General features: G+C 37.2%; 1 protein-coding gene across 4 annotated transcripts in view; it reads left to right on the top strand.

The window, feature by feature from the left end:
• The window catches only part of LOC123925035 (NEDD4-binding protein 2-like 2), a 114280-nt gene that overhangs the window by 31029 nt on the left and 55572 nt on the right, over window positions 1-27679 (top strand). Inside the window, exon 7 of one of the 4 annotated variants that reach the window (XM_045978117.1) lies at window positions 7898-7919. The exons of the other annotated variants lie outside the window; for them this stretch is intronic. Coding sequence (XP_045834073.1) covers window positions 7898-7904 — 7 coding nt within the window. The 3' untranslated portion in view covers window positions 7905-7919. Of the gene's footprint in view, window positions 1-7897; window positions 7920-27679 lie in introns of those variants that run through there. 4 annotated transcript variants of the gene reach the window in all.

Raw genomic sequence — 27679 nt, 5'->3', positions numbered from 1 at the left:
TAAGACCCTGGTTGATGTGACCTCTACCTTCCTATCCAACCTCATGTTTTATTACTCTTCTTACTTTCTGTATTCCAGCCCCACTGGCCACTTCTCAGTTCCTTGACTGTGCTCTTTGGTTTCCCTTCCTGGGACGTTCTGTGTGTACACACCCCTTCCATACTCATCCTTCAGATTTGAGCTCTTCAAAGAAACCTTTTGAACATAGCAGGCTTGACAAGGTCCAAAATACCTGGTATAAGTTCTCATATACTTTTTATTTGTTAATTTGTATGATTATATGATTGTTTTCCCTCATTATTTTTAAGTCAGAGATTTTGAGTCAGACATTGTATCTGTTTTGCTCACCATTGCATCATGGTCATTAGCTAGCACAGTGGCTAGGAAAGAGTGATATGTAGTATTTATCACAAGAAGTGAATATGAGTATTCTCAGCCTGTTGTGGGCTGAATTTTGTCACCTCAAAGTTCATGTGTTGAAGTCCAGTACCTCGAATGTGACTATTTTGGGATATAGAGCCTTTCCAGGCAATTGAGATAAAATGAGATCTTGTGGTTAGATAGACCCAAATCAAATATGACTGGTGTCCTTGTAAGAAGTGATTAGGATAGACACATGTAAATGGGAGACCTTGTGAAGACACTGGAGAAAGACTGCTATCTGAAAGCCAAGGAGAGAGACCTTTGAAGAAATCAATTCTGCTGACACCTTGGTCTTGGGCTTCTAACCCCCACAATTGTGAGAAAATTAATTTCTGTTGTTTAAGCCAACCAATCTGTGTTACTATGTAAATTTGGCAAAGTAACATAGATTTTGGTACTGGGAAGTGGGGTGCTGCTGTAATACCTAGAAATATTGAAGTGACTCTGGGACCGGGTATGGTGGAGGTTTGAGGAATTTTGAGGTGCATGTTAGAAAAAAACAGTGTTACCTCTGGAAATCTGTCAGTAGATATGTGGATGTTAAAGGTGATTCTGGTAAGGGCTATGAAAGGAAAGAGATGGTTTCTGTTGTCTTGGAAAGATATACATATGATCACAGAGTCTTGGTAGAAATGACAAAGATGCTTTGGTGAAGCCTCAGATGGAAATGTTACTGAAGAATGAAGAAAAGGCGATCTTGTTAGAATGTGACAAAGAACTGGCTAAATTGTATCCCAGTATTTTGTGGAAAATAGAACTTGTATAATGAACTTGATTATTTAGCTGAGAGTTCAGAGCATTAAGATCCACAGCTTCATTTCTTCTTGCTTATAGTAAAATGCAAGAGGAGAAAGAAATTGAGGAAAGAATTGTTAAGCAAAAAGGAACCAAACTTGAAGACGTGGAAAATTCTCAGCCTATGCTTATTTTGAAAAAGTAGAAATTATGTGTTCTGGAGGTAAGATGAACATTGTTGCTAGAAAACGGTTTGCTAAAGAGATTATGGGCATGTAATTTAAGCATCCAGTAAGCTGCCTCAGCAGAAATAGAGATGGGATTATGCTAGCAGAAACCCTAACGGCTTGGGCTGAAAGAGACAAAACAGGATGAAACGAAGGAGGCCCCCATATTGCTGGGATTCCATAAGACATGCCCTACTGACCTGTCTTATGATCTGTCTGTGATTATGTGTTGTCCTTAAGGAACAGGATGACCCTGAAGAAGGTTCAGAAGCTGGCAGGGTGGCCATGGCCACCATGGGATCAGAGCCCCAAGCCTGAGGGATTGGGGCTACCACACTGCTGGGCCTGGAAGGCAGGGCCTCCACCTAGAGGACAGAGCATGGAGCCAAAGAGGGATTATTCTTTAGCCTTAAAATCTAGTGCACTTTGCCTTGTTAGTTTTTGAATTGTGATCCATTACCCCTTTCTTCTTTGTGATTTTTCCCTTTTGGAATGAGAATGTCTATTCTATGCCTGTCCCACTATTGTATTTAGAAAGCAAGTAACTTACCTAGATTCATAGTTACAGTTGAAGAGGAATTTTGCCTCAGGATGAATCCTAACTGAAGTCCACCCATATCTGATTTAAATGATACTTAGATGAGGTATTGAACTTAGAGTTGATGCTGGAATGAGTTAAGACTTTTTAGGAGTTGTTGGAATGCAGTGAATGTTTTTTGCTTGTGAGAAGGACATGAGTTGTGGGGATGAGAAAGTAGAGTGTCACAGACTGAGTTGTGTTACCTCAAAATTTATCCTAACCCCCAGTGCCCCAGGATGTAACTATTTTGGAAGATAGAGAATGAGGTCATAAAGATGGGCTCTTAATTTAGTTTGACTGGTATCCTTATAAAAAGAGGATATTAGGACACAGACACATACAAAAGGAAGACCATACGAAGACACTGGAAGAAGACAGCCATCTATCGGGTAAGGAGAGAGGCCTTAGAAGAAACCCAACCCTGCTGACATTTCAGTCTCAGACTTGAACCTCCAAAATTCTGAGAAAATAAATTTCTGTTGATTAAGTCACCCACCCAGTCTGTGGTACTTTGTCACAGCCTTACCAAACTAATACACAACTACTACTAGCTAGTTGAGAGACATTTGTGTGACATTTCCTTCTCTTCTGCAGCACCTTCGTGTGTAAAATAAGTATATTTGACTGAATCAGTTGTTCTTAATTTTTAACTCAAAGCTTTCCGAAAATGTCAGGTGTTTCATTCAGAAGTATACAGTGGGTTGCCTGACACTAGAGATGTTCACAGTATAATTGAGTTCTGTGTTTCAGACTGTTCCTTCAAGGCCCCTTCGGGATTGTGAAGAACAGAAACCTCCACTTACAGTAGAACATAGAATTCGAAATTGCGTCATTAGAAGATAACAGTAGCAGTTCTGACTACAGCTTGGGCAAGCCACTTAACTTTCTGAAACTTGCCCTCATAAGTAAGAATAATACTTTCTCACTCTATAACATAAGGTTGTTGGATGGATTAAACGAGATGAGTGTGTTAGAGTTTCACCTGAAATAGCTGTTCTTGTGTTAGCCCTGAAATTCTGTGATTTTGTTTTGCTTTTTGGTGATTTTACCTCTTTTGATATATACTAGTGAAAGGGCAGAGATTGAAACAAACCAATTGATTTTTATACTAGTTAGAAATGCTGGGATATATCTGGAAGGATAAAGTTTGATTTTTTTGGTTATTAAATTTGTCAAAGATCTTTATAGTCCTTCCTCATCAGCATAGGCCCTTGAGTTAAGCTGTAGAACAGCCCAAAACAATTTATGATAATGCACGTACCCTTCTAGCATGCATATCAGCATTATTAGTTTATCTGTGTTGTATGAACTTGGTGTGAGCCAATCAGTTTGATATTCCAATTTTTACCGACAAATTTGGTATGATTAGTTTCACAGAGCAGTGTATTGGCAAGACCACACAAACACATTTCTTCAAAAGAAGAAAGAAGGATATTTGTTTTGTTTTGTTTTAATGCCAAGCATGATGAGACTCCCCCCGTCACCCCCACCGCCTCCAGCCCATCTTCTTGGAGATAATTTTTCCTTTGTTTTTCATATATGACCTTTTATATAAAGTTTATGTCTTGATGTGATGGAACAGTTAATTACAGCCTGGGCTTCTACGAAATGAGTTATTCAAAATGGGAACATCAGTTTGAGTGTGTCAGTTTTCAATTTTTGTAATACGGTTAGAAAAGTGGTAAGAGTTGTCACAAGATTCATTTGATAAAAGGTGAAAGGTAAAAGGCAATTTGTAATTTTTTTAAAATATTTTTTATTTATTTGACAGAGAGAAATCACAAGTAGGCAGAGAGGCAGGCAGAGAGAAAGGAGGAAGCAGGCTCCCCGCGGAGCAGAGAGCCCGATGCGGGGCTCGATCCCAGGACCCTGAGATCATGACCCAAGCCGAAGGCAGAGGCTTTAACCTACTGAGCCACCCAGGCGCCCCTGTAATTTTTTGAGATACAATTAGTACCTCGTTTTTTTCTCTATGTTTAAAAATGTATTTATTTGAGAGAGAGAAAGTATGTGTGTGCAGGTGAGAGTGGAGGGGGGAGAGGGAAAGAATCTCAAACAGACTCCCTGCTGAGCACGGAGCCCAACACAGGGTTCATCTCGTGACCTGAGCCAAAATCGAAAGTCGGATGCTTAATTGACTGAACCACCCAGGTGCCTCTCATTTTTTTAAATGATAGCATTCTAAGTATTTTATGACATAACATTCTTCTTGACTCATTATTTTGTGCTCTATTACAGTGAAGTAGGTGAATTACTATATTTAGAAACAATTTGTTTATAGAAAAATGAGGTTATCTGTAGGCAGAATAAATAACATTCAATGGAGAAGGGAAATCAGAAGAAAAAGCAGTTTTTAATTAGTTAAATAGGGGCACCTGGATGGCTCAGTTGGGTAAGCATCATGGGATGAAGCCCCATGTTGGACTCTTTGCTCAGCAGGGCGCCTGCTTCTCCCTCTGCCTGCTGCTGCTCCTGCTTGTGTGTTCTTTTTTACTGTCAAATAAAATCTTTTTTTTTCTTAAGATTTTTATTTATTTATTTGACAGAGATCACAAGTAGGCAGAGAAGCAGGCAGAGAGAGAGAGAGGGAAGCAGGCTCCCTGCTGAGCAGAGAGCCAGATGCGGGACTCGATCCCAGGACCCTGAGATCATGACCTGAGTCGAAGGCAGCAGCTTAACCCACTGAGCCACCCAGGTGCCCCAAATAAAATCTTTTTTAAAAAATAATTAATCTTGAGACTTCCAAGTAAGATGTCAGTAGATTGCTATGGTATGGAAATGATGTGGAATGTTCGGACATGTGTGTTTGGTTATATGAATTCTCCCTTTATAGGAGCTAGGTTAGATTTGCTGAGGGTACAGAGCAATAGTAGGTCTCTAGAACTGAAACTTGGGAGCATCTTGCCCACTGGAGGAAAAGGAGCCATATTGGGTCTTAACAACTATAAGTCTGAGAAAATGTGAAGATTATGCTAAGGGAACATAAGTTCAGTCAACAAATATGAAACAAAGCTGTGGTTAACTGGAAGACAAGAAGTCAGGAGCCAGAAACCGAAACAAAACTTTAGTAAGTAAGGCTGGCTGCATGCAGCATGTCATGAGTGTTGTTGAAATGCTGGAGGCACGCTTTGCTGTTAGCTGTATCATTTCTTGGTGGGAAATGGACTGATTTTAAGTTACAGAATTGGACTAGGAAAAAACAAGGCTTCCTTGAATTGCCTTTCCTAGTGCATATCAGAATGCTATATGTTTTTCCTAAGTACATTAAGTACTCTTGGGACAATCTTTACAGATACGTAGTAGAAGTACTCCGTGCAGTAGGGAAATAGGTGGAAGCAGTAGCTACTGGGAGTGGAATGGTGTTTTCTGATGGGGAATGTGTTTGGGAAATACAAGCCAGTAATGAGAAGAGGCAGTAAAATGTTTTCTGCTTTTCCACTGTTCAGTTAATGAGTTGGTTGTGAGTGAAAGGTGGAAGACTAAGCGTGGGGAAGTCTTCCTGGAGGTGTTGATTTCTAAGCCTAGTCTAAAAATGGGATTTTAGCAAGAGAAAAAGTATGGAAAAAGGGCCTATAGGCAATAACAACTGAGTGATCAAGGGCTCAGAGGCAGGAAGCAGTAATACATTTATTCATGCATGTATTTACTCAACAGTATATCGTGAGTGCCCTACTATATGCCAGGCATTTTTCTAGGTGATAGAGATACAGTCCTCTGCTGTCCTAGAGTCAGTGTAGGGAAGCAGACCCTACACCAATAAATAAATGAGAAATGCTGTGGGAAACACTGGAAGCAGCATAAATGGGACAGGGAGGGTGGGGCTTAGGGGTATTGGTGCTACTTTACCTGGAGTCATCATAAAGGCCTAACTGAAGAGGTAACTTTTGAGCAGAGACTTGAAGAGAGTGAATTATCAAGGACAGCAATGTAGGAAGAGCATTCCAGACAATGGATCCTGCAAGTGGGGGCCCAGATGAGGTGGGACTGTGCTTGGTGTGGCTAAGAACTAGCAGGAGATCCATTTTCCTGGAGCCAGGTGATCACAGGGCAAAATAGTAGAAGACAGTCAAAGAGGAAGAAGCAACCAAATACCTGAGTCTTGTGAATTCTTGAAGGAGCATAGGCCTTCACTTCCCCTGAGATGGGAAACTGTTCCAGAGTTCTGAGTTATACTCGGAACTTGTGGTTCAAGTTACACAGGTAAGTTCTGGCTGCTCTCTTAAGAATCTGTTTTAGGCAAGAGTGGAAGCAGGGCTCTTGTCATAATCCAAGTGAGAGATGACTATGACTTAAGCCACAGGGTAAAGGTGTTGGTGAGAGTTGTTGATGCTGAGTTGGCAGGATTTGCTAAAAAATCAAATAATGTGCATGAGAGAGAAAAAGTTTACTGGGAAATAATGTAGGAGAAGCACATTTGGAAAGGAAAAGAGATGCTCACTTCTGGACATGTTAAGTTTGAGATGCTGTCTAAGAAATGCATCTGTATGGAGATGTAGAATAGGTAGTGTGTTCAGGTGAGAGGTCTGTGTTAGCAACACAAATTTGGGCATGGATTGGAAAGCAGGATTTTCATTGTTGGAGCATAAAATTTGGTATATAATATGGTAGGAGATAATTTCAGACATCACTTCTCAGTCTTTTTCTCATTATGACACATACAGAAAACAAAATTTGTAGGATTTGCTGGAGTAAATGGACTAGGCTACTCTTCCCCAAACTACTGGCCTTAGGGCTTGGAAATTCCACATTGCACGAGGCACTTTCTGTGGTCTTACCTTTCACCCGTTTGAGGCATTGCCAAGCACACTCTTGGGAAGTTCTGCTCTCAAGAGGTAGTCTGATCAAAGTGTCAGATCAAGGAGAACCTGACAGTGTTAATTAACTAATACTTTATCATGCAGATAATGGGTATCACTAAAGAGATTTCAGCAGAAATATGACATAGTTGCATTTGTTTTAGATAAGCACCTTTCAAACTGGTGAAAAGTTAGTTTTTAAAAATTTGTAATCTATCACAGCCTGATACCTCGGTAAACTAAATTACTAGAAAAAATTTAAATACTGTATTAAATTCAACAGATATAAAAATCCAGGTTGTTATAAAAGTTTTTAAAAACTTACTCTCGATTTCTGTAGTTGTGGACTAGTAACAAACTGCTTATGGATAGGCATCAATGTGGATAATACTTGAGAGTAGCTCTGTTTGGAATGGATTATATTTGACAGTAATGGAAAGTATCTGTGGACTACTTGCCAGTTAGTTGAAAGCCACCAAACACTTTGTCACTTTTGTTGAATATGTGGAGTGGCCTAAAGGAGTTTCTCAGGGCATTGGTTCGATAGAGGCATACAACTTGTGGTGGGACTTAGACCACTGAGTGTAAGGTAAGTGGCCATTCTGATAGTGTGTGTGGTCTCCTCCGTTTCCTCAGCATCCTGCTGTTGGGGAGCCACTTCAGGGTAGCCCTGAACTTGGTCAAGCATAGCTTACGTTTAACCATCTTTTGGTTGGTAAAATTTGATTATTTGTTCTGGTTTCATTGGTCACCAGAGGGACCAAATGACAAAGGATTTGGGTGGAACATGGTCAAATGACCTTTGTTGTTGTTTGGTTGTCCAGCTCATGTGACAGAAAATCACCTGGGCTATTTTAGCTGTCCAATATATAGGTTATAAAAAACTAAAAACTGTGGAGCAAGGGGGGTCTCTCTGAATTGACTTAAATTATAAAGATGAGTGGAATGATGAGGCTTTCTGCATAGTTAATGCATGAAGGCTACCCTTGTCCTGGTAGAGCCAGTGTTCCTTGTTTTTTTTTTTTGTTTGTTTGTTTGTTTTTGTTCTTGTTCCCCTACTAAAAGCACCAGCATTTAACAGAGGAAGATGGGATCCTCCTGAACCCATGTTATGTTTCTCTCTTTGTATTCTGAAGGACCTGAACTGCCCTCTGGAAATGAATATAACCATCTGACAGAGATGTGGGATCACCAAGTATGTTATTTAATCAAATTTCTTTTTTTCAGTTGTTTGATAAAGGCCTGTTTGTCTGTGATAAGCACAAGTCCACTTCCATTTTTATGGACTCCTTACCTCACCCCTACCTAAACCTACCCACCCTGATTTGGGCTGACCCGTCAAGTCTTGGGCAGGAACAATGAGAAGGTGCTAGGTCAGAACCCAAATTCTTAAGGTAGCTGGTAGATTTGAGAGTTCTTATTGATGGGAATACACTCTGAGTGAGGGCTCATTGCACGATGGCTCTTGAGTATGCAGTCAGAATTTGCAGTCAGAATCTGGTGGCGTTTCAGCTAACTGACCCACCCCTTAGCACAGTCTATAAGTGTCTTTGTCTTCCTCACTGGGGGTGAATCTCAGGTATGTCAAAAGGGTGGTCAAAACCCAGAGGTAGCTTGATTGCCTATGTGTTCTTGCAGAGGTAATGTTCAAATCATTTAATGGTGTGCTCAGCCAGTTGGCTGGCTTGCACATCTGCTCTCTTTCTGGCTCTTTCAGTCAGAATCCTGGGGAAGCTGCAGTTCCTCTAAGTAACCACATAAAGGCAACTCAATGGTGAGTAGTATCAGCCTTTTGGTCAGGGGGCCAAAAGGGTCTGCTGGGGTGCCAGTGGTCCTACCACTGGTATCTCATCTCCTTCTGTCTTCCAGGCCAGCTCTAGCAGAGGGGACATGAAAGAACAGGATCTGGCTGGCTGATTGCTAGTGCCAGGTCTGTTCCTGGTCAGGACCCACTTGAGTTTCTCCGGGAATGGGCAGGAAAGCGGGTGAAACACAGGCTTGCCCTTGCAGGTCTGTCCCTGAAGAGAGCCAATAGCAATGTCTAGGAGGCAAGATTTTTGGGGACTGATTGCATGGGCATCGACTGGTCATAATTGAGGCTGGTTACTGTGTTAGGAAACGTATGGGTCCTTTGTGATGCCAGTCACTAACCTGTTAATGGGCCAGTAAGAGTCTTAGAGAAGGGACTGGGCTGCAAATTAGGATGCCAGGATAATTATATACTAAATGGTACAGAAGAATTTAAGTATTTTAACAAGTCATGTTGGCCACATTATTGTAGCCCTCTAAGGTCTGAGAGTTGTGGACTCTTGGATATTCATGGCAGGTTTTTTTGGTTTTTTGTTTCTTTAAAGATTTTATTTATTTGACAGAGAGAGAGACAGTGAAAGAGGGAATGCAAGAAGGAGGAGTGGGAGAGGGAGAACCAGTCTTCCCACGGAGCAGGGAGTCTGATGCAGGACTCTATCCCAGGACCCTGGAATCATGACCTCAGCTGAAGGCAGACACTTAACGACTGGGCCACCCGGGTGCCCTCAATGGCAGTTTTTATTTGCATAAAAAATTGTATAGTTTCTCCAGTTTTCTTCTAATTCTTTTCTAGGGTAGGTGGTGTCCTAGAGAGACTCTGAGATGAGAGTGCCTGAATTTAGGCAAGTAATACCTCCTTCATCTCTCTTATTGGCAATAATTGATTGGAAGTTAGAATTGGCCTCCTTCCCTCTCTTTGCTGGATCCATGGAGTAGAGTGTGCCTCTCACTTGTACATGTTGAATTAACAATGTTTCTGTGTTTGCTGGTTTTAGGACAAGTTTGAAAATTTATGTAGGGAGCTGAGAGCAGATGGACTTGATTGTGGTTCTGGACAGACAGGTGGGCGAAAGAGCTTACATCTTGGAGACCTCAGCTAGGTAGTGATATTTTGCTCAGGGAAGCTGGGAGTGATGCAGAAGGGATGTTTAAGCCAAATCTTTGGAAAACTAATTTCATAAATTAATTTCAAGGACCAAGAGCTTGGAAGTCCTAGAAGGGAATATGAGAAAGGCCACTGAAGGAGGAGGTTCCCAAACCATTGAAGCAAATAGTACAAAACATCTCCGGTGTCCTTTTCAACCATGATGATACTGAGAATTATTGGGTCTTTATAAAGGTACAAGCTCCAACCAGATACTGGTGAATGTAGAGATGGTAGTGACAGATCTTTCTGTATATGGCTGAAATTTATTAGAAAATTAATAGAAATTCTATACAAAACGAGACAAATAACGCACCAAGAATTCTAAGGCATGGCTGTAGGAAACAGGAAAGTATCATTGGTAGTTATTCCAGTGAAAGAGTTTGAAGGGGAAAGAGAATGCTATGGAGATTTCAAGCAGTAAAGAATTGAGCAGGGTGGTTTTGAGAACATTAGAGAGCAGATTGGCTGATTGAGGGTTAAAGGGTTAAAACATACAGCTTTCTAAGTATAACAAAATAGCAACAAAGATAGTATAGTGAGTAGAAGATTACAATCAGGAAATGAGAATCACTGTTCTCATTATAGTACAGTTTTGTGACCTTTTACAAATTACTATCCTAGTTCATGAATCAAATATTGCATATAAAGATAATAACCTTTTTGGGGCACTGGGTGACACAGTCGGTTGAGCATCTGATTCTTGATTTTGGCTCAGGTCTTGATCTCGGTTGTGTGAGTGCAGTGTCAGGCTCCACACTCAGCACAGAGTTTGCTTGAGACTCTTTTCTCTCTCTAAAATAAATGCTCTCTTCTCTCTAAAAGAAATAAATCTTAAAAAAAAAAAGATAATACCTTTTTGTTTTCTTATAAATACTGTGAATATTAATGAGGTGCTATTTATGGTGTACTCGAGATTCTGCAAAAAAATACTAAATATATTGATGGTTTGTATTTGGTAGAGCATTTTGACATGTTAAAATATGGTATATTAGGGCTAAAGGGGATTTTAGGACATCTAGCTAAAAACTCACATTTTGTAGATGAGGAAATTGAGGTCCAAAGAGGTAAAATTAGCATCCAAGATTCCTGGCTTTCGGTCATTTCTTTCCTTTACCAAAAATCTCAGTATTTATACTGAGTAATATCAGTGTTTTATAGTGTTTTAATAGTTCATCATTAATCTGAGTCCTTGGTATTTGTTGAGTTGGCTACCCAGAGAAGTTCATGAAGATTTTTAAGGCACTTAAATGAAAGTTGATTTCCTTCTTAATTTATATGTTAAAAACAGCATAAAGCATGATTGGAACTAAGCTGTTTTAGTTACGTCTTTAAGTACATTTAACATTTTAATAAGAAATGTTGACAAGAGACTTTGCTGTAATTTAGGGGTAGGGTGGGGACACTTACCCAGCTCAGCAATGGTCAGCATCCTGAGTTCTTCAGATAGTCATAAAGAAACCAGAAGTTATATGATGCTTCATAAACTAATTGTTGAGTGATTGTGGTTATAATAGCTGATGAGAAAAGCCTAAGGTAGAACAAGGTTGTTTACCGATTTAAACATGAAGGTACTATACATAGGTAAGGTTTTCATTACTTTTAGACAAGTTAAAGTTCTACAGGTCACAAAGTTCTACAGGTCACACAATTCTATGTGTGCAACAGGATGCACAGAATAGAGAAATGAAAAACTGAGTTCAAGAAGTCAGCCTGTCTGCTGCCTGGAATAGAGCCAGAAAATGTGTTGTGAACTAACTCTTAAGAAATAGCCAGAGATCAGGGATATAGGGTGGCTGGGTTACGGATATTGGGATGGGTATGTGCTGTGATGAGTGCTGTGAATTGTGTAAGACTGATGATTCACAGACCTGTACCCTTGAAACAAATAATACATTATATGTTAATAAAAATTAAAAAAAAAAAACCCTTAAAAAAATAAAGGGAAAAAAAAAGAAATAGCCAGAGATCTATAGAAGAATGGCATTGTCTGAACTTTATGGCCATAGACTTAGACAGCCTAAGATTGAACTTTTTAGATAGTTTTTTCCTTTGGAACATGGAGGGAAAAATAAAGTCACTGGTGAGATCCAGGAATGCAGCCAGCCCATTACAAAGATTATATAGTCTGGTACTATACATGTTAGGATCCACTTCCATATTATGTCATGAACCAAAAAGAGAACAACTGCAAGCGGGAAAGTAAAAAAAAAAAGAATTCTGCCAGAGTACTCTAAAGCATAATTGAAAACCACACCACTTAACTGTGAAAAAGCATTGGTTAGCATTGGTTAGCATGCCATGCATGCCATACAGCTTTAAGTGGGAGATGCTCCATGTGAACATTTCTTGTGGCAAGAAGAGAGAATTCCAAGTGTGACTGGCAGGTACACAGTGAGGACAGTCATCCCAAGGACATAGTGTGGAAATGATCTGTTGTGCTTGAATTGTCTTGGGAAACACAAACCAGGATATAAATTATACATATAGATAATTCAAGCGTGACCTAAAAACACTGACACAGAAGCAGAAGTAACAGTCCGTTTTATTCCTAATCCCCTTCACATTCTCCTTCCTAAACAGTTAACAATTTGGTGTGCATCCGTCAGGCCCTTTTTGTGTCTTTTAAGCACACACACACACACACACACACACACACACACACAAGCGATATGTTCATACATTAATTGAAGACCTATGGTGTTCCAGATCTTTTTCTAGATGTTCTTTCACTCCAAACAAAAATCACAAATACAAGAACAATTCACTTATTCAGTAGTCATTTCCTTATACACTTTGGAACATGTCTAAAATCTCAAAAGTAAGAAAAAGAGTTCTGATTTGTTAAGGCAGACAACACATGGTCTATATACCCAGATCCCTATTTTAAAGGCTCTCTCTCTCTGAGACAATTTACATTTTTTGTACAAAATTCCAATAAGGTTATTTTAATGGTTTCGCTACCACAAATCTTTTAGCAGTGGCAGGTCGTGTTAGTCTGGGCAGTCCCAGAGAGAATAAGAAATTAGATTTGATAGCCTAAAAACATTTGATGATACAAAAAACACTATAAAATGCAGATAGAAGAACTCCAAAAGGTTAACTATGTGGAGCTGTTTGTAAGAGAGCCAGTAAGTAGTTCCAATACATATAAAGTCATTTAAGGTATAACTACAGCTCAGTACAGTAATGGTAACTAATTTGCAGTGACAACACATGGAAGGCATTCACTGACATAAACATTTGTTCAAAAACATCTAGGGGCATCAGCCATTTTCCAGTGAAGAGAATTATTGATATCTGTCAGTTGACCAAGTTGTATGTGATTTTTTTTCATGTGTTGAAAAATAAGGGCTTCAAATACCCATATTTTTGCTGATTTCCATCAGTTCTTTCTATTTGCATAAATGATGGACTTAAAAATAACCCCCAATTTTAAGTATATAAAACTTTAAATTTGTGCTTATGAAGCCATCCAGTTTTGGAAATTGTTTATTCTTAGAGGGGATGATACTTTCTTAGTTTCATGTTTGGAAAGATTTAGATGTGTAGTTACTATATTTATTTTAAAACACCAGCTGTGACTTTCAAATGTGTCAAACATGTTAGGAACTTGAAGCGTTGTAGCAAATCAGGGCTATCTTAAGACTGCTTGCTACTAATGGGATTTACCAAGCAGGAGTAAGTTTGCAATTTGAAAGGGTATTAATATCCTGTTCAAGCATAGTAAATTAATGTATTCTCGCTTTAATCATATTAATTTCTGATTGGAAAACATGTTGAGCCTAAAAATAACCTGTAAGATACATGTAGGAAAAAAAAGATTTTTAAAATTTTATCTTTGCCTTTGGGATGTTTAAAATAAGCATCATTTGGGGCACCTGTGTGGCTCAATCAGTTAAGCATGCTGTCGGCCCAGGCCCAGGTCACAATCCGTTCTGAGTCTGGCTCTGGGAGCCTGCTTCTCCCTCTCCATCTGCTGCTTCTACTGCTTGTGTTCTCTAGCATACTTTCTGCCAAATAAATAAAAACTTTTTAAAAAATAAAAAAAAGTTAAAATAAGGATCATTAGAAAGTGCTAAATCCTAAGGCAGAGGGGATGATGTGCTTATGAGAATATTCATGGATATCACATTTCTCATTTCAGGCTTAGGATAAGAGATAAACAAGCTTCATAATATATTTTTCTTTCCCTATAGTTTTCAGAAAGCCATTTAACTTTAGTATTTAATTTGTTGCCTTGTCAGAGTTAGGCCTTTGGGAGAATATGTAAAAAGTTTTTTTTTGCAAAGTAATATTTATTTTTTCCATATATGCAAATTCCATGATAAATGACCATTTCAATTAGGAGGAACTTCTGGTAAGTAAGTAACACTTTTTACAGTCTTTTTGTTGTTGTTGTTGTTGATAAATTGTTGTGAACTACTTCTGGGTGTTTTTGTTTGTTTTATTTCCCTTTTGATTATTGGCTTAATTACTTTGTAGCCTAAAGTTTCTTTGGTATGACTAGTCCATCAAAAGATACTGTTAGTAATTTTAAATTACTAGAACTTTTTACCAAAAAATCTACAGAAATTCCCTCTCTTTTTTGTATTTGGTCTCTGCTTTGTATAACATGAGCAGAGTTAGGTAATAATACTGATACTGGAATCTGAATTCTTGGAATTCATCATGACTATATAATTTGTCATGATGAATTGGGAAGCAGTATTACATTGTGTTTAAGAATGCAAACTTTAAATGCCAGACATCTCTACCACCTATCAGATGTTTGGGAAAATTACTTAAATTTCAATGTCTTCTGTTTGTAAAGTGGCTTTGTTAATAGTATCTGCCTCATAGGGTTGTTGTGAAGATTAAGATAATACATGTTAAGTGCATATTAGTAAGTACACTGAGAAAGAATATTGATATGATTAGTAAATAAGAAGAGTCATGTGAGTCCCAAAGAATATAAAAAAGGAAAAGAAGCCTCCTGCTCCCTTTTCCTGCAAAATCCCTTACCTGTGAATTTTCTCGGCTTGGGTTTGTTTTGTATTTTCAGGTTCTGAGCCACTGTCCTACGGATATAAGCCTCTCTTCAACTGTGAATGTCTTGGTAAACCTCAGTTAAGGCTACAGGAGAAAGTGTTTTCCTGCTTGTTTATAAACAGGTGAAAGAGACACCTGGGTGGCTCAGTCAGTTAAGCATCTACCTTCAGCTTAGGTCATGATTCGGGGGTCCTAGGATAGAGTCCTGCATCAGGCTCCTTGCTCAGCTGGGAGCCTGCTTCTCCCTCTGCCTGCCATTCCCCTTGCTTGTGTGCTCTCTCTCTCTCTCTCTCTCTGACAAATAAAATCTTTTAGAAAAATAAAAAAATAAATGGTGAAAAATGAGGATTAATCCTAATTGGAAAATTAAACATTGCATTCCCCACGTATTTGTATAAATACACTCAAACAAGAGCAATAGCTCCCACTTTTAACCCAGTACTAAAATTAACATCACTTAACAGCACCTTTGATGTTACAGGCACTATTCCAGGTACTAGGGGTCAGGTGGGAGCAAAATACATAAAACTTCATAAGAACTTAAGACAAATTAATCATATTGTATGTTAAAAGGTAAGTGCTAAGGGGAAAAAGGGGAAAAAGGATAAAGAGTGTCTGGCTCAGGGTAAGAAGATGTAGGGGGTAGAGGAAGGAGGGAGTGGTTGCAATTTTAAATTCAGGGGACAGGATAGGCTTTACCTGAGAAAGTTCTCCCAATCTTGGCTTAAACAGTTATTAAGGCGATTTTTTTTAAATTTTTAAAATTTTTTTAAAAGATTTTATTTATTTATTAGAGATCACAAGCAGACAGAGAGGCAGGCAGAGAGAGAGAGAGGCGGAAGCAGGTTCCCTTCTAGGCAGAGAGCCCAATGCGGGGCTTGATCCCAGGACCCTGAGATCATGACTCAAGCCGAAGGCAGAGGCTTTAACCCACTGAGCCACCCAGGCGCCCCAAGGCAATTTTTTTTTTAAACAACATTAAATCCAAGCCAAGTTTTTAAAATTTATTTTATGACCATATAACAGAATAAATTATAATTAGCTGTACATTTTTCTTAGTGAATAGTGGGTATCCATGTAGCAATACTGTCAGTGTAAATTATTTGTTAGCAGTGAAAATGAACTGCAAGCATCATTTAAAAAGAATTAGAACTGTCCAAATCTTGGCAATTAAACTAGATTTGTAATAGAAGATGGGAAATGTAATTGATAAAACTGGAGCTAACATGTTGGAATATTGAACTCATTTACCTTGTTAATCATGAATTTTATGCATGCAGCAGTGTGATCTTGTCAAGGGAAAGTAAAAAGGCTTTTCTGTATTTGAAGCAACCCCACTGCAGTAATAAGCATTTATTTGAAAAGGTATTAGAAGATTTAGAAATTAACTAGTTCCCTTGGGGAATTTAACTTTCAGGAAAATGGTGACTTTTATCCAATATATTTTAAAATACATGCTGCTTTGACTCTTCATAAATTTTTAAACAATTTGACTGAGGATGGATGTAATGAAATCAGTATATTTAAGAAGAAGCTAGATGTTATCTTGAGGACCTGTGGTTCGTCATCATTACTGGCAACAACAGCATTTAAAGCAAAGTGAAATCTTCAGAGCTCCCATGATACAAACAGGGAAAACTGATTCAAAACACTGTGCTACAGTTCTAATTGGAATTACTCTTGTTCATGACTGATGAGGATAGAGAGGGGTCATCAAGCAATAAAGAGCTTTTTTAGAAGATGGGTGTTAACAATAATTTTTGGGTTATTATTAGCTAGAACTGAAATTGCATGCAGGCTATTTTTTAAATGTGGGATAAGCTTATGTTCAGTCAATGCACAAGTACATTTATTATTCTAGGGTGAAGCTTAAATGTTGAGAAAACTTTAAACACATACTTTTTTTTCTTTGCTTTGCCTAATTTATTTACTGAAGATCTCAGGCATACATTTATGTGTTTTTTTCTATTACAAAAGCAGGACATGCTCAAGGTAGAGAGTTCTGGAAACAGAAAATCACAAAGAAATAAACCCCATAATTCACCACCACTGACATTTTGCATATTCCCCTGTTTTAAAGTATATGTACATATTTAAAAATGTAAATATACAAATACATACATATCTTCATTATAATTTGGAATATATAGTTTTGACAGCTATATAGCATAATGATTGAGAACACAGACCTTGGAATTGGACAAGTTTAAGTCTAACCCCACAAGTTTATTAATTGTGTGACCTGGTTAAGTTTCTGAGTCTCAGTTTCTTTATGTGTTAAATGAGGAAGACGATGGTTATAATACTTTCCTCATTGTTCATAGGTAGGATTAAATGAAATTCTATGTAAATAACAAATATCTGCCCCATAACCAGTGTATAGGAACTGTGAGCCATTATTGCTGTTTTACAGTAAAATTTTTTTACTTCAGTATGTTGTATGCAGTCTTACAAGCTTAATATTTTTCTGAATATTTCCTATTATATTAACTGAAATTTATTACCTGAATTTTTTACTTTTAAAGTTTTAATTAAAATAATGACTTATAGTAACTTTAATTATAACTGTAATAATTACTGGTTTCCTGTGAAAAAAGATTTATGTGACATTTTGTCACTGCAGACAAGGCATATAATTCATCAAAAAGTACATAATTCAGGCATTTTCTGAATTCCAGTTTCTCCACATCTTCACCCATTCTTGTTACTGTTGATTTTTTTTTAAATATTTTATTTATTTGACAGAGAGAAATCACAACTAGGCAGAGAGGCAGGCAGAGAGAGAGGAGGAAGCAGGCTCCCTGCGGAGCAGAGAGCCCGATGCGGGGCTCGATCCCAGGACCCTGAGATCATGACCTGAGCCGAAGGCAGAGGCTTTAACCCACTGAGCCACTCAGGCGCCCCTGATCTTTTTTTTTTTATAGCCATTCTAGTGGGTATGAAATGGTATTTCATTGTGGCTTTGATGGCTAATGAGATTGAGCATCTTTTCATGTGCCTATTGGCCATTTGTATATCTTCTTTGGAGAATGGTCTGTTTTGATCTTTGTTCATTTTTAAATTGGGTTTGTCTTTTTATTATTGAATTGTAAGAATTCTTTATGTACTCTGAGTACAGATTTCTTATCAGATATATAATTTACAAATATTTTCTCCCATTCTGTGGATTTCTTTTCACCCTCTTGAGATCCTTTGAAAAACAGGCTTTATTTTAAATTTTGATGAAATCCAATTTATCTGTTTTTTTATTTGGTTGTGTGTATTTTTGTTGTTATCTCAAAAATCACTGTCTAATTCAAGGTGGAGATTTACACCTATCTTTTCTAATATGAGTCTTGTGTTTTTAGCTCTTATATCTAAGTCTTTTGTTTTTTAAAGATTTTATTTATTTATTTATTTATTTATTTGACAGAGACAGAGAGAGAGATCACAAGTAGGCAGATAGGCAGGCAGAGAGGAGGAAGCAGGCTCCTCGCTGAGCAGAGAGCCCAATATGGGGCTCAATCCCAGGACCCTGAGATCGTAAACTGAGTCGAAGGCAGAGGCTTTAACCCACTGAGCCACCCAGGCACCCCTCTAAGTCTTTAGTTTGAATTAAATTTTGTATATGGTTCGAGGTGGGCTTCAACTTGATTCCTTTGCATTTGGATATCCATTTGTCCAACATTTATTTAAAAGACTGGTCTTTCTCCTTTGAATTATTTGGCAAAAATCAATTGGCCATAAATATAAGAGTTCATATTTGAACTTCAATTCTCTTCCATTGCTAAGTTTATCCTTATACTAGTTACCATACAGCCCTGACTACTACAGCTTTATGGCAGGTTTTGAAATTAGGAAATACGAGTCCTCCAGTTTTATTCTTTTTAGAGATTATTATGGCCATCCAGGGACTTTGAATCTTTATATGAATTTTAGAATCAGTTTGCCAATTTCTGCAAAAAAGGCAGGTGGGATTTCTTTTTCTTTCTTTTTTTTTTTTAAAGATTTTATTTATTTATTTGACAGACAGAGATCACAAGTAGGCAGAGAGGCAGGCAGAGAGAGAGGAAGGGAAGCAGGCTCCCTGTTGAGTAGAGAGCCCGATGTAGGGCTCCATCCCAGGATCATGACCTGAGCTGAAGGCAGAGGCTTTTTTTTTTTTTTTTTAATTTTTTTTTAATATTTTATTTATTTGACAGAGAGAAATCACAACTAGGCAGAGAGGCAGGCAGAGAGAAAGGAGGAAGCAGACTCCCCGCGGAGCAGAGAGTCCGATGTGGGGCTAGGTCCCAGGACCCTGGGATCATGACCTAGGCGAAGGCAGAGGCTTTATCCCACTGAGCCACCCAGGCGTCCCCAGGTGGGATTTCTGATAGGAATTGCTTTGAATCTGTAGATCAATTTGGGGAGCATTGCCATCTTAACAGTACTGTATCTTCTGGTTTATGAGCATGAAATGCCTTTCATATGCTTAGATCTTCTTTGAATCTCTTTCAATAATGTTTTGTAGTTGCTTTTGTTAAATTTCTTCCTAAATGTTTTATTCTTTTTGATATTATAAAAGGAGTTTTGGTAATTTTCAGATTGTACATTGCTAATGTATACAAATACTGTTGATTTTTGTATATTAATCTCATACCCTGAAACGTTCCTGAGCTAGTTTATTAGTTTTTAATAGTTTTTGATACATTTCTAAAGATTTTCTTTTTTGTTTTATAAAGATTTTATTCATTTGAGAGAGAGAGCAAGAGAGCACTAGCTGGGGCCGGGGCAGACGAGAGGGAGAAGCAGACTCCCTGCTGAGTAGGGAAGTCCCTACTCAGTCTCTGCCTGATGTGAGTCTTGATCCCAGGACCTTGAGATCATGACCTGAGCTGAAGGCAGATGCTTACCTGACTGAGCCACCCAGGTGCCCAAGATCTTCTCTACATAAAATCATGTCATCTGTGACCAGTGACTGGAGATAATTTTACTTCTTTCTTTACAATATGGGAGATTTTTAATCTTTTTTTCTTTCCCATTTGCTCTGACTAGAACTTCTAGTACAATACCAAATAGGAATGGTGAGAACAGATATCACTGTCTCTTTCTTTCTCCCTCTCCTCTCTTTCTCTCTTTATTTTATTTTATTTTTTTAATTTGGCAGACAGAGATCACAAGTAGGCAGAGAGGCGGGGGGGAGGGCGCAGAGAGAGAGGAAAGGGAGGAAGCAGGCTCCCCACTGAGCAGAGAGCCCAATGCGGGGCTCGATCCCAGGACCCTGGGATCATAACCTGAGCTGAAGGCAGAGGCTTTAACCCACTGAGCCACCCAGGCGCCCCTCCTCTCTCTCTCTCTCATTTTTTTTTTTAAATTAAGTGGGCTCCATACCCAACATGGGGCTTGAACTCACAACCCTGAGATCAAGAGTCACATGTTCTACTGACTGAGCCAGCCAGGTGCCTATCCTTGTCTCTCTTTGATTTTAGGGGGAAAACCTTCAGTCTTTCACCATTAACTATGATGTTAGCTGTGTTTTTTTTTCATAGAAATCTAATATCAAGTTCACAATGTTTCCATCTGTTTCTATTTTTTAAAGCATTTCTGTCTTGAAAGAATGTTGGATTTTGTAAAGCTTTTATTTGCATCTATTGAAATGATCATGGGGGTTTTTGTACTTTGTTCTGTTGATATAGGTATTATTCTAATTGATTTTTGGATGTTAAACCAACCCTGCATTCCTGGGATACATCCCACTTGATCATGCTCTATAATTCTTTTTATGTGTTGCTGGATTCAGTTTGCTAGTTTTTGTTTGTTTGTTGCTTCTTTTTTAAGTTTTTTGCAAATATATCCATAAGAGATATTGGTCTGTAGTTTCCTTGGGATGTGTTTGTTTGGTCTTGGTATAAAAATGGTTCTGTCTTCATAGCATAAATAGTGGTATGTTTCTTCTTATTTTTTTGGAAGAGTTTATGAAAAGTTGATACATTCTTCTTTAAATACTTGATGGAATTCATCTGTGAGGCCATCTGGGCCTGAGCTTTTATTTGTGGGAAGTTCTGAACATCTTTTAAAATGTAGTTTGCTTTCCTTTCCATCTGTTTTTAATTTACTTCAGGAACTCTTTTTTATTCCTGCTTGTGTGGGTAAAAAAGTATGACCCTAATCTTATTTGAGAAGAAGAATAATTATAATATGCCACTTTCAAAACCAATCAAACAAAACAAAAACGAAAAGGAACAAAGGAAGGTAGGAACAAAGGAAGTAAAACAAAGCACACATTTTCAATGAAATGTTTTTATGGTTGGCCTGTGAATATAATAATGTCATCTTATATCATGGTATCAATTTTGCTTTAAAGTAAAAAAAAGCCATTTAGAAAATAGTCATTTTGGGAGCGCCTGGGTAGCTCAGTGGGTTAAGCCTCTGCCTTTGGCTCAGGTCATGGTCTCAGGGTCCTGGGATCGAGCCCCACATGGGGCTCTCTGCTCAGTGGGGAGCCTGCTTCCCCCTCTCTCTCTGCCTGCCTCTCTGCCTACTTGTGATCTTTCTCTCTGTGTCAAATAAATATAAGATCTTAAAAAAAAGAAAATAGTCATTTTGTAAGTTGAAAATTCCCTGCATTTTAAGTATTCTCAATAATTGTTATATTCTGTTTCTAAAGTATTAATTTTATAGTTAAAGTCTGTTTTACATTATGGAAATAATTTATTATGAGGTTATCTATGTAAAAATGATCCAACATTGCTTAATAGTATTTCACATACTTTAAAATAGTATTACATTTTCTAGCTATTTTTAGTAATTACTGTCTTAGATCATGATCATCGAAAGTAACATTAAGAAAAAATTACTAAGAATGGAAAACCTTTGGCTAGATGTTTTTAAATGATATGTATGAAGTTAAATGCAACTTCTAGCATTTCAGATTGATTTAACTTAGACCAGAACTTACACAGCTTCTAGTAGTGAGCCTGACAGTTTCAATCCCATCTTGTAAATATGTCATGTAAATGCTAAGGGATGTTAGTAAGAAAAGCTGTAGCATAAAATTACTAGATTATAAATTAAGTTTTAAAAAGTAATATAAACAAAATAAAAATAAATAAACAATAATCATGCACTACTGTTACCCACTTCTGCTCTACCCCCATTAAGTGTAAGCGAGGGTACTTGGCACGTTCCTGTCTTTAACCATGTTGTCAGTAGATACCAGATGTGTCTGAAATTTAGTGATGGGCAACCTACAAAAATGTATTTTATTATTATGCACTAATTAGTCTTGCTAATAAGTACTTATAAGCATAAGTTTTACTAAAATTTTAATAAGTATAGATTGTCTGGGTTAAAATAGCTGAAGAGAAAAAATCTAGTCATCAAATGCCAATTTTGTTCTTTCTTTGACTTTGTTCTTTCAAAAACAAGATGGCACCTCTTCACATGAGAAGCATATGAGCTTGACTTAGTTTTCTAGTATCTTGAAGGATTTGCTTTGCTCATTCCATGTTCTCACAGACTTATGAGATACACACATTTGTGAAAATGCTATTTGTGAAAGTCTCTGTATATGTGTATATATTCATGCAAAACTTGAAACTTGATTTTGCTCATAAGCATTAGTGCTGGGCTGTAAATGATCCAGAAAACCTAAAATAATGGCTCGTGTTTCCAACATCAATGTTTAGGTTTATCACCTTAGTGAAATAATTAGAAAAAAATTCATGGAAGTTGAAAAAGTAATCAAATCTAAGAATATACTGATATAAGCATAAAAGTCTGAATACATGTTTGTTTGCCAAACAAACCAGCAGTATAGAGAACCAAATAACAAAATTCAACACAAAGGGTAATATTGTTATATGCAATTAGTGTAAGAGAAATTTAAATTTTGTATCCAAAACAAAATGAAGCCTCTAACTGCTCTTAAAAGGACAGATAAAATAACATGAAAATTTATGTAAACTATGTTTAGTTTTATAATCTCTCCTTCCATTCTCTGGGACTCAGTGTAGAAGAGGTCTTTTTTTTCATCTACCTACTGAGAGGGAAACTATATGAAATATGATTAAAGAGTCCAATTATAGGCAATCTATTTGTAATCACACTAGACATATAAAGCCCACTATAACACAATTCATCGTATATGTTCAGATATACCAAAGATCAATGCATTTTTTGTCATCTAACTTTAATGACAATCTGATATAACAACTAAACCCACTGTGAGTATGAGTTCACTTATTCAACCTAAATTATTGCTCATCACCCATTATGAATCAAGCATTGTCTATATTCTAGGATATTGGAGAGTATTGTTTGGTTAAGTTTTGTATGACGTTCATTGACATTTTAGTGCAATATTTAAGAAATAAAAAAAGATAAAAGTAAGCCAACAGTATCTATTCATAGCCAGCCATAAATATTGTTGTAGGACTCTATATACATACTCTTTTTCCCAGAAGACAAAAGCAACAGAGCAAATGAGGATTTAAATTATGTCTATTTGTATTGACATAAATACACACACATTTAAGTTTTGAACTTTGAAATTATACTATGAAGTTCATTACACAAAACAAAGTATGGTCCAAATTTGGTTTTAGCTCCAGAGGCTGCACTAAGACAGGGTCACCATCTGCATTGAGATATAAAGTTCCAGAGACTGGGCTAGATTTTTTAAAGATTTATTTATTGGGACTCCTGGATACCTCAGTGGGTTTAGTGTCTGCCTTTGGCTCAGGTCATGATCCCAAGGTACTGGGATCTAGTCCTACATTGGGCTCCTTGCAAAGTGGGGATCCTGTTTCCCTCCCTCTGCCTGCTTCTTCCCCTGCTTAGGCTCACTCTTGCTCTCTCTCTGATGAATGCATAAATAAAATCTTTTTTAAAAAATTAAGATTTATTTGTTGCAGAGGGGGAGGGAGAAGGAGGAACCAGATTCCCTGTTGAGCACAGAGCCCAATGCGGGGCTCAATCTCATGACACTTAAATCATGACATGAGCTGAAATCAGGAGTTGGAAGCTTAACCAACTGAGCCACCCAGGCGTCCCCTGAGTGATGTGTATTTACAGAAGAAATTGAATAATGGTCAAGGAGGAAAGCAAAGGAAAAAACAGGAAAATTGGTCTTGAGTATGAGTTGAGGTATGAATTAAAGCCGTTAAACCAGATGAACCAGAAACAGGGCATCAACCTTTTTTGGCTAGCAGACCACTTTCAGAATTCAATGAAAGCTCATAGTCCCTCTTCCTATAAAAATTACACACATGTGCATATTTACACTTTATTCCAATTTCAGGGAATTTACAGATCCTCTGAAATCTTGGATACCTGTAAATGAATATTGGCATAAGTTTGGGATGGAGAGAATGCAAAATGGATTAGAGGAAGTGATTTGGGTTGGAGGGTGAACAAGTCTGAGGCTTCTTCATAAAATGAGAGAAGGCTGATGGCCTCAAAAGTGGTAGGCTTCACATGTTCCACAGACTTTTCTCTCTTTCTTTTTCTTTTCTTTTCTTTCTTTTTTAATCAGAGAGAGAGAGAGTGAGCACAAGCAAGGGGAGTGGTGGGCAGAGGGAGAAGCAGGCTCCCCCAGCAAGGAGCCCGATGCAGGACTTGATCCCAGGACCTTAGGATCATGACCTGGACTGAAGGCAGCCGCTTAAACTGCTGAGCCACCCAGGCATCCCAAGACTTTTATATTCATTCATACCTTAATAAAGCTGGTGGGGCGGGGGAGGGAGGAGTTTGTCACTGCTACAGTTAGGTAGTAGAAATCTGGGTAACTAGAGTTTTTGGCTACACTCTTCTATCAGATCAGTTTATTCCACTTTTATCTGTTTGTTTGGATTCTATTTAAAATATTAATAGATGGGTTCTACTCCTTGTTAAAATATTCATGTATCTCTTTAAGACACTGCTTTTAATTATTTGGAGTGCATACCCAGAAGTGGAATTGTTGGACCACATGGTATTTTTATTTTTAATTTTTTGAGGAATGACCATGCTATTTTTCATAGAGATTGCACCACTTTACATTCCCACCAATAATAATGCATAGGGGTTCTAATTTCTCCACATCCGCCAACACTTGTTTCTCTCTCCCTCTCTTTTTTTAAAATTAATAATCATCCTAATGGCTGTGAGGTAGTATCTCATTGTAGTTTGATTTGCATTTCCCTAATAATAATATTGATAATATTTTCATTTATTTACTGGCTGTTTGTATATCTTCTGTGGAGAAATGTCTTTGCAAGTCCTTTTTTCATTTTTGAATCATGTTGTTTGTTTTGTTTTTGAGTTTTTAGAAGTTCTTTATATGTTCTGTACATTAATCCCTTATCAGATATATGATTTGCAAATATTTTCTACTCTTCTACTCTTCTAAGTCTGTTCATATAGTCTTTTGATGCGTAAAATGTTTTAATTTTCATGAAGTCCAATTTTTCTATTTTTACTTTTGTTGCCTATATCTCTGATGTCATATCCAAGAAATCATTGCCAAATCCAGTGTTGTGGAGTTTTTTCCCAATTTTATTTTAAGACTTACATAGTTTTGGATTTTACATTTAAGTATTTGATCCATTTTGAGTTAATTTTAGATATAATGTTCAATAAGGGTCGAAGTTCATTCTTTTGCATGTAGATGTCATTTTCTCAGTATTATTTGTTGAAAAGACTGTCCTCTTTCCATCAATCATTTTAGCACTCTTGTCAAAAATCATTTGACCATATACATGAGGATTTGTTTCTGGGTTCTCTATTCTGTTCTTTTGGTCTGTATGTCTCCCTTCATGCCTGTACCACACTGTTTTGATTATTGTAGCTTTATTCTTTTTTTTTCCCCCAAAAATTGTTTTGGCTAATTAGGATCCCTTAGAGATTCCAAATGAATTTTAGGATAGGTTTTTATATTTCTATAAAAAAGTCATTGGGATTTAGAGAAGGATTTCAGTAAGTCCATTAGACACTGTGGGTAGTGTTGACATCTGAATAATATTGTTTCAATTCATAAACATGGGATGTTTCCATTTATGTCTTCTTTAATTTTTTTCAATAATGCCTTTTGGTTTTCACTGTACAAGTCTTTTGCTTCTTTGGTTAGTTCCTAAATATATTATTCCCTTTGATGCTATTGTAAATGGAATTGTTTTTGTAATTTCCTTTTCAAATGTTTCATTGTTACTCTATAGAAATGCAACTGATTGTGTATTGAGTTTATATCCTGCTATTTTGCTGAATACATTTATTAGTACTAACAATTTTTTGTATAATCTTTAAAATTTCTGCATATAAGATTATATGATCAGCCAACAGATAATTTTACTCCCTTCTTTCCAGTTTGGATGCCTTTTATTTCTTGCTTAATTGCTCAGGCTAGAACTTGCAATACTGTGTTGAATAGAAGTGGTTACTCTTTCTAACTACTGGGTAATTACTGTTTCTAATCTTAGAGGAAAAACTTTCAGTCTTTCAACATTGAGTATGATGTTCATGTGAGTTTTCATATATGGCTTTTATTAGGTTAAGGTAGTTTCCATTTCTGTTTAGTGGGTTTTTTTTTTTTATCATGAAATAAGGTCAGATTTCGTCAAATGCTTTTTCCGCATCAATTGAGATGATCAGTTGAATTTTGTTTTCCATTCATGGTATATGACACTGATCAGTTTTCATATGGTGGACCATCCTTGCATTCCATCAATCATTCCCACTTGGTCATAGCTTCTAATTCTTTTATTTACTTATTTTATTTATTAAAAAATGATTTTCTTCTTAAGTAATCTCTGCACCCAACATAGGGCTCAAACTTACAACCCCAAGATCAAATGTTGCATACTCTCCCAACTAAGCCAGCCAGGCACCTCTATAATATGCTGTTTAATATGCTGTTGTGTTTAGTCAAAGGTTTTTGCTTTCATGTTCATATGACGTATTGGTCTGCAGTTTTCTTTCTTTGTGTCTTTGGCTTTTATGTCAGGATAATCCTGGTATCATAGTTTAATTACAGTGTTTTCTCCTCTTCAATTTTTTGGGAACATTTTGGGAAGAGACTGGTGTTTTAAATTTTTTTTTTATATATAAAATTCATCATTGAAGCTATCAAGTCCAGAGCTTTTCTTTGTCCAGAGATTTTGGATTATTGATTCAATCTACTTACTATCTATAGTTCTATTCGGATTTTCTATTTCTTAGTGATTCAGTCTTGGTAGGTTTTGTGTTTCTAGGAATGTTTCCATTTCATCTAGGTTAACCAATCTGTTGGCATACAATTCTTCATAGTGCACTCTTATTATTCTCTTTATTTCTTTTTTAAAAAGATTTTATTTATTTATTTGACAGAGAGAGAGATCACAAGTAGGCAGAGAGGCAGGCAGAGAGAGGGGGGAAGCAGGCTCCCTGCCGAGCAAAGAGCCCAATGCGGGGCTCTATCCCAGGACCCTGAGTGGAAGGCAGAGGCTTAACCCACTGAGCACCCGGGTGCCCCTATTCTTTTTATATCTGTAGAATTGGTTGTAATGTCCCCATCTTCATTTCTGATTTATAATTTGAGTCCTCTTTTATCTTAGTCCCTCTGGCTAACAGTTTGCCAATTTTGTTAATCTTTTTGAAGAACTTGCGACTTCATTAATTTTTTCTATTGTTTCTTTAGTCTCTATTTCACTTGTCTGTATTCTGATCTTTATTGTTTCCTTCCTCCTGCTAGTTTTGGATTTAGTTTGTTTTTCTTTTTCTAGTTCCTTAAGTTTTAAAGTTAAGTTGTTGGTTTGGAATTTAAAAAATCTTTGGGATTTTTTAAAATGTGTTTATAACTTTAAATTTCCCCCTTCTCTCTGCTTTCACTGTGTGCCATACATTTTAGTGTGTTGTGATATTGTTTTCATTCATCCAATGTACTTTCTAATTTCCTTTGTGATTTTTCTTGATTTACTAGTTACTTAAGAGTATATTGTTTAATTTCTACAAATTTGTG

This window comes from Meles meles, chromosome 14 (assembly GCF_922984935.1).
Source record: "Meles meles chromosome 14, mMelMel3.1 paternal haplotype, whole genome shotgun sequence".
Classification (NCBI taxonomy): domain Eukaryota; kingdom Metazoa; phylum Chordata; class Mammalia; order Carnivora; family Mustelidae; genus Meles; species Meles meles.
Note: the sequence above shows the minus strand (reverse complement) of the source record. Positions and strands in the feature narration are given on the sequence as shown.